A 7,619-nucleotide genomic window follows, 5' to 3' on the forward strand; every position below is an offset into this window, starting at 1 on the left:
GTGCCGCAGTGTTTGATCCATGAGAATATGTTTGGCAGAGTGTATGTGTGGAGACACGACTCTGAATGCATGCATGAGTGGCAGTTCGTGAAGATGTGAGAATCAGGTGGAAGGTTTGGTGCGTGAGAGGAGAAATTCAATTTCCTAGACTCAGTGAGCAGAACAAAGTGGGGTGTGCCTTGCAAGTTAGTGCGCGTTTCTAAAGGTACACTTAGAAATAAGATGACATGTTATATAACGCCTATTTCTGTTGAGCTCGTTATTTAGTACTGAAATGATCAGCTTTTGGGCAGGAGCTCCTGGTTAATCCCAGGTACTGAATGGACTGCGCTCCTTGTGGCGCCGAGTGGTCACAGCTCCACTGCTCTCCGACGTTCTCCAGTGACAGAAACACATCTAAGTATCTGACCTCTAGTGATTCTAGTCTCTCAATGATCCACTCTTGTTCCTTTCCCCCTCCACCCCGTCTCCACCCCAACAGGAAGATGTGCTGAGCAATGGTGACATGGTGCAGGCGACGTGCAGTCGCTGTCCCCAGTCGGGCGGTGCTGAAACGGAGAGCGATTTGCGGTCGGAGCCTAACGGCCAACAAGTGATTTGTGAGCAACACCATCAGCACCGTGAAGTCAACAAAGTCAACGGTTGCATCAAGTACATAATGTTCCTCTTCAATTTCATGTTTACAATCCTCGGCTATTTGATGCTTGGGATCGGGGTTTGGGGACTCTTAGACAAGGAATCTCTGGACTTGGACAGGATTAACAATCTGAGTACAGACCCCATGCTGGTGTTTGTGGTTGTGGGACTGGTTGTTGGCACCTTGTCTTTCTCTGGATGTCTGGGGGCCCTGAGGGAGAACCAATGCTTGCTGAAATTCTTCACCGCCGGTATCCTGATATTGGTGTCGGCCGAGATAATGAGTGGGATCATGGTCTATGTCCTGAGGGACAGAATAGAACAGTACCTGCAGAATGGGATGATCCTGGGTGTCAAGAGGTATCAGGACGATCCGGACCTCCGGTTCATCATGAACGAGATCCAACAAGGATTTAAGTGCTGTGGAGTCGAGTCCTACCAGGACTGGCAGCTAAACCTGTGAGTAGATAAGAGCAGTATTTATTTACAACACCTTCTGTCCCGTTTTAGAAACTGGGTTTAGCCAGGACTTCAAAATAACCGGGTCTCCATTCTTCAAAACCGTTTGATGCAAAGTTGCATGTCCGATGAAAGTTGTCTTTTTGGTCACTTTTTATTAGGGGAAGCTATTAATTCAAGCAACCTTTCTACCACACCAATTGGCTTCTGGTCCACTCGAAGTCTCGCTTGTCTGAATCTCACTAAAAGTGAGGATGACTGGTGAGGAGGTCCTGCGGATTCCAACAAGTTGAATCAAACGACTCCCATCGCTATTTAAAAGACCCTCTGTGCTTGGCTATAAGACACACACACATTTATTTTAACACATTTATTTCAACGGTCTTTTACCTGAAACTACCAATTTGACTTTCTAGCTTTTAAAGTCCATTTTGCTGTTACCTTTCACATCTAAACACCAGCCAAGCATTTTCACATTTTTAAAATTCATTCACGGGATGTTGGCTTCGATGGCTGGGCCAGCATTTATTACCCATCCCTAGATGCGCCTTCTCAAGGGCAACCAGGGATGGGTAATAAACGCTGGCCCAGCCAGCGAAGCCCACATCCCGCGAATGAATAAAAAATAGACGGACGACTTCCTTGGAAGAGGATACATGTCCTGGCGGGAGAGTCCATGACTGTGTTTGTCCGTATGGAATCTTAGAAAGTTCATTTGTTTTCTGACTGAGGAGGGAGTTCCCTGGAGTTTAGTTATGCACAGTGCTTCGACAGGAATGTCAAGGTTCACCATCAATTGTTAATTTTGTTATGCTTCATCGCCCCCCCGCCCTCAGGTGTTCTTACCCATGGTTTAGTTAACTGAAAATCACCGTCATAAAGGATACCTTTTTTTTGAAAGTCAAATCTTGATATTAGTCATCTATTCCAAAACACAGTGGGAATTTTGAACAATGACAGTTGTTTAAGGCAAGCTGTTACAATATGTTTATTCAGTTCTCAGTACTGACACATAGAATTATTTAGTACTTTGTATCATGGGAACTTATATCCTCTCGAACCTGTTCCATCATTCAATAAGATCGTGGCTGATCTGTGACTGAACCCCATATACCTACCTTTTCCCTCTATCTTTAATGCCTTTAGTTAACAAAAAAAAAATCTATCTCTGATTTAAAATTAGCATTTATGGAAAAGACTGCCAAACTGCTATCTATCACCTTTTGCTTGCAAAAGTGTTTCCAGATTGCACTCCTGAAAGCTCTGGCTCTAATTTTTGGCCTATACCCTCCAGTCCTAGACTCCCCAATCAGCAGAAATCATTCCTCTCTATCTACCTTATCAGTTCCCCTTAACATCTTGAAAACTTCAATCAAAGCACCCTTAACCTTCTAAATTCCAAAGATTACAATTCTAGTGTGTGTAATTTGTTCTTGTAATTTAACATTGAGGTCCAAATATCATTCTGGTAAAATTACACTGCACTTCCTCCAAGGTCTTTCTTAAGGTCTGAGCAAGGCTTTGTATAGCTGTAGCATAACTTCTACTTTTTTGTATTCTAGTCCTTGAGATATAGAGGTCAACATTTCATTAACCCTTTTGATTAATTTCCCTACCTTATCATGACATTTCAATGATCTGAAAGTGGCAACACAAGTAGACAGGGTTGTAAAGAAAACTTTTGGCATACTGGCCTTCATAAATCAAAGTATTGGGATGTTATGGTAAGGTTGTATAAGATATTGGTGAGGCCAACTTTGGAGTATTGTGTGCAGTTCTGGTCACCTAACTACAGGAAGGATATCAGTAAGATTGAAAGAGCGCAGAGAAGATTTACTAGGATGTTGCCAGGTCTTAAGGAGTTGAGTTACAGGGAAAGATTAAACAGGTTAGGACTTTATTCCTTGGAGCGTAAAAGGATGAGGGGAGATTTGATAGAAGTTTACAAAATTATGAGAGGTATAGACAGAGTAAATGTGAGTAGGCTCTTTCCACTGAGATTATGAGAGATAAACACGAGAGGACATGGCTTTAGGGTGAAAGAGGAAAGGTTTAGGGGGAACTTCTTCATTCAGAGAGTGGTGAGATTGTGGAACGAGCTGCGATCTGACATGGTAAATGCGGGCTTACTCTTAAGTTTTAAGAATAAATTGGAAAGATACATGGATGGGAGAGGTCTGGAGGGTTAAGGACTGGGTGCAGGTCAATGGGATTAGCGGAATAATATTTTGGCACAGACTAGAAGGGCTGAATGGCCTGTTTTCTGTGCTGTAGTGTTCTATGGTTCTATACTTCTATCTATGTATATGGACCCCTAACTCTCATTGGGCCTCCACTGTTTCAAGCTGTTCACTATTTAGAAAGTATTCTGTCCTATCATTTTCAGGTCCAAAGTAGACGACATCACAACTGCCTAAGTTGAAATACATTTGCCACAATTTTGTCCATTCATTTAATTGATTAATATCTCTTTATAATTTGATGCTTCCATCTACATTTCTTACAATTCCACTTATCTTTGTGTCATCAGAAAACTTAGATATCTGGCTTTCTATCTCATCATCTAAGTTGTTAATAAACATGGGGAATAGTTGAGGTCTAACACAGATAATTGCAGGACACCACTAACCACATCCTTCAATTTGAGTACTTGTCCATTTTTCCTACTCTTTATCCCACTATGCCTCAAAACTGAGCTTTAGTCCATCAGCACATTTGAGCTCTGTGCCCTCCCTTTGTATTATTTTGTCATCATCATCCTCAAGTTCTGTATTTGGCCATTCCCATCATACAGGATGTGAAGTAGACAGCAGCTGCTTCCTCCTAGTGAGGAATGAGAAATTGATGGAGAAATTATCCCAAATTGTAATTCTCATTCATTACAGAAACTTGTGTGAAACATCTATTCATAACTATAGACATCAGATCAGCATAGATACAAAGCAGAAATCCTGATAGTACTCACACTGACCTTTTGGCTAGAATAAACAAAAGGAGGGACTGGTATTGGTACTGACAGAGATTTGGCAGGAGAGTGGTAACTGTGTTGTACAGAGCTAAAGCGAGTGAGAGAAGTTAGAATAAAGTCAGTAGGGAGAGGTTGATAAATGTTCTGCATATTTATCTGTAGGGCACATTCAGACCATTGTTAAATCAGTCTTTTGTAATTCACTATGTGATACACACAACATACTTGTCAGCTGTCCCATAATGGTAAAGTGAATGTCCTAAGTTTCTGATTTGGTGTCAGCAAGAAAAAAAGTCTAAGGAATAGCAAAATAAAATTCCATCAGACTGAATAAAGTGTAGTATTTATAAAATCATTTTTTCTTATTTTGCCCTAGTTTTACTATTTGTATAATCATGTGGGAGGAAGGCTGCTTGAAATGGTTTGTGAAGTCCAAAACTAAAGTTACCTTTTTGAGTAAACATGTGACCACTTACCTAAAACTCTTAAAGGAACATAGAAACATTGGACTTAGGTGGATCAGTAGGCCACTCGGCCCTTCAAACCTGCTCCATCTTTCAATAAGATTGTGGTCTCAACTCCACTTTCCTGTCTGCACCCCCTGCCGACTCCCCCAGCCACCTCACCCCTCCTCCTCACAACCCAATTATCCTTGACTCTCTTGTGTACCAAAGATTTATCCAACATCTAACACAGCCTTGAAGAAGCTCAATGAGACAGCCTCCAATGCTATCTGAGAAAGAGCATTCCACAGACTAACCACCCTCTGAAAGAAAGAAATTCTCCTTATCTCTGTCTTAAAAGGGAGACCTCTTCCCTTTAAACTGTGTCCCCTAGTTCTAGATTCCCCACTAGAGGGAACCAGGGGTGCAATTTTATGGTCCCATCACGGCAAGGGCAGGGCCGTAAAATGCAGCGAGCTGTTCAAAAGTCCACGGACTGGGACCAGAAAATCCCGCTGGCAGGAGGGGTCGTAAAATTCCACCCCAGGTTTCCACCCTATCAAGTCCCCTCAGGATCTTTTACATTTTAATAAGATTAATAAGATCTTGCAGGACAACTTTCTGTTTACATGATTCTATAACGAAACTGTTGGTGCCATTCTTTATTTTTGTCTTTGAGTTTGTGCTTGATACATGCTGCAGGCTTAATTCCACATGAAATAAAATTCATAATTACTTATGTATATTTAAAATATTGGCTTGCCAGTTTTTTTCTGTTGGCGTATCCAAATTCCATGAACAGGATTAGACATTTGTGCTAACTATATAGTACATACATTCATATAGCTTACTATTTAAAATGTACAAGTTGATTTGAAACTGATAGTGTCACACCATGTCAAAAAGCTCCAAAACATATTTCCTACAAGTTATAACTTAATGTCACACCGGGAGAGGTTCTCACTTCTATCTGATGGCTGTATGCAGGATTCACTTTGGTAACTACCGCTCATATCTATAGCTTTAGTCATGATAGCTTGTCATTTTTCCTAACCAATAGTCAATGGAATATTTCAGAAGAGTAGACAGTTTCATCGACACTGCATGTCTCCCATCATAGCAAGTTTTCTTCCAATTAGTGTATAGCATAGAGCTTTGACAGTGGTTATGGAATACCTTGACTCATGAATCCTCATGTACTTCTTCATTGAGAGAGGAGAGGAATCGTGGAGGCAAATAGTCTTGCATAGAAATTGGAAAAGAATGCAAATGGTGTATGTTTTTCTCAGTTAAAATGTGTTTCTAAGCTGCTTGATTTACATTTTCTTTTGCAGGTATTTTAACTGCAGCTCCCCGGGTGTCCATGCTTGTGGAGCCCCAGCTTCATGTTGCATCAATCCTCAAGAAAATGGCATGGTTATGAACTCTCAGTGTGGATTTGGTACTTTACATATGGAAGAAGTGACAGCCCAGAATTATATTTACCTCCGCGGGTGTATCTCACGCCTCATTAGCTGGCTTACTAGTAACGTAGGTTCAATTAGTACATTTGGTGTCATTCTCATGGTTATTCAAGTACTTGGGCTCATTTTTGCAACAAAGATACTGAGTGACATTGAACTGATCAAGGCCCATTGGTAGTAGAGTGAAAAACAAGGCGTTCTTGCAATACTTTAAGCTTCCAACAATGGATGGGAGGTACCTGTTGAGTGAATGACTTTTTAAAAAATTCATTCATGGAATGTGGGCTTTGCTGGCTGGGCCAGCATTTATTATTCATACCTAGTTGCCCTTGAGAAGGTGGCGGTGAGCTGCCTTCTTGAACTGCTGCAGTCCATGTGGTGTGGTGTGGAACAGTTCCATATTTTTGTTGGCATCCAATTCTGACATAACCCACACAGGAAATGGAGTTTTAAATAAATTCAGGCTCACTTTGGTGCCCTTGACTGAATTTGACTCTGAAACCTATCCTCAGCTTTTCTGTGACTTCATTATTTATGCAATTAAGGATTGTTATGAATGGAATGCGGAGGTTACATGTACTCAGATGATTTAGGTATGTACAAACCAAGAGTGATTGCATGCATTACATGTCTCCCAACCATTTTGTATCTTGCATATACAGCATAGTTTTAGCTTCATCTTTTTTCTCAACAGATGCAAACTGTATCACAACACTTAGACTACACAGACAGGCAGAGGATCTGAGATCCAAAATTACAGATTTATTATAATATTGTGCTGCCTATGTCCAGAGGGAATATTATCTATTAATAAAGATTCTACCTACCACCACAACTCAACACATAGGTAATATTTAGAAGACTAACTTGTTTATGAAGGCTGTTGCGTTAGCATAATGTTTTAACAGCTGCTTGTGTGGGTGAGATGAAGACAGTGTAAATTAAATGTAAAAACAGAAACTCCTGGAAAGGCTCAGCAAGTCAAGCAGTATCTGTGCAGAGGGAAACAGAGATCTGTTCAGTGTTTCCAACACTTTCTGTGTTCATTTCAGATTTCCAACATGCATAGAGCTTGCTTCTGCGACTGAACAGTGTGTTCTAATAACCTAAGTATATGTCATTTGACTGTACATATCTGCTGAAACTCCACTAATCAGATTAAAAATCAAGACTATCTGATGACATTTATCAAGTTGTCTTGCATGGGTTTGACAACCCATGTCAAAATGCGTACAATTTATTGTGCTAGGATGATTTCAACAGAATTATGCTAACAGCAGGAATACACAAAACAGTAGCTACCATATCCTTTGGGGTGGGGAGTACATTAGCAAAAATGAGTGGTTGATATTTTCTAAAGCAACCATTGATTATAATCATAATCAAAGTCTGGGTTAAAATTATATCAATTTATTTTTTGTTTATCACATTTGTCTGCGCATCTGTATGAAGTAATGAATTTAAAATTAGGAGGGAGAGAGGGAAAAAGAAAGGAGAAGGAAGCTAAGAGGGAAGAAAGAGGAAGGATAAGAAAGCAAGAATGAAAGAGAGAGAAAAGGGGAGAAAAGTAGAAAAAGTGAAAAAGAGAAAATGAGAGAGAGAGAGAGAAAGAGAAAGAAAGAAGGGAAGAGAAAGCAGAACTGAAAAGAT

At 40.4% G+C, this 7,619-nt stretch overlaps 1 protein-coding gene across 1 annotated transcript; it reads left to right on the forward strand.

The window, feature by feature from the left end:
- Positions 1-505: 505 nt before the first annotated feature.
- Positions 506-6,147, forward strand: LOC121293666 (tetraspanin-10-like). Its single transcript, XM_041216834.1, has 2 exons — positions 506-1,095; positions 5,841-6,147. The coding sequence occupies exons 1-2, from the start codon at positions 506-508 to the stop codon at positions 6,145-6,147; spliced, it is 897 nt and encodes a 298-aa protein (XP_041072768.1).
- The last annotated feature ends 1,472 nt before the right edge of the window (positions 6,148-7,619 follow it).

This window comes from Carcharodon carcharias, chromosome 22 (assembly GCF_017639515.1).
Source record: "Carcharodon carcharias isolate sCarCar2 chromosome 22, sCarCar2.pri, whole genome shotgun sequence".
Taxonomy (NCBI): Eukaryota; Metazoa; Chordata; class Chondrichthyes; order Lamniformes; family Lamnidae; genus Carcharodon; species Carcharodon carcharias.

Excerpts from the sequence above, each read along its gene's own strand:
- LOC121293666 (XM_041216834.1), top strand. The coding sequence starts at position 506 with ATGGTGCAGGCGACGTGCAGTCGCTGTCCCCAGTCGGGCGGTGCTGAA. Across the intron at positions 1,096-5,840 it reads CAGGACTGGCAGCTAAACCT|GTATTTTAACTGCAGCTCCC; the intron begins GTGAGTAGATAA and ends TTTCTTTTGCAG.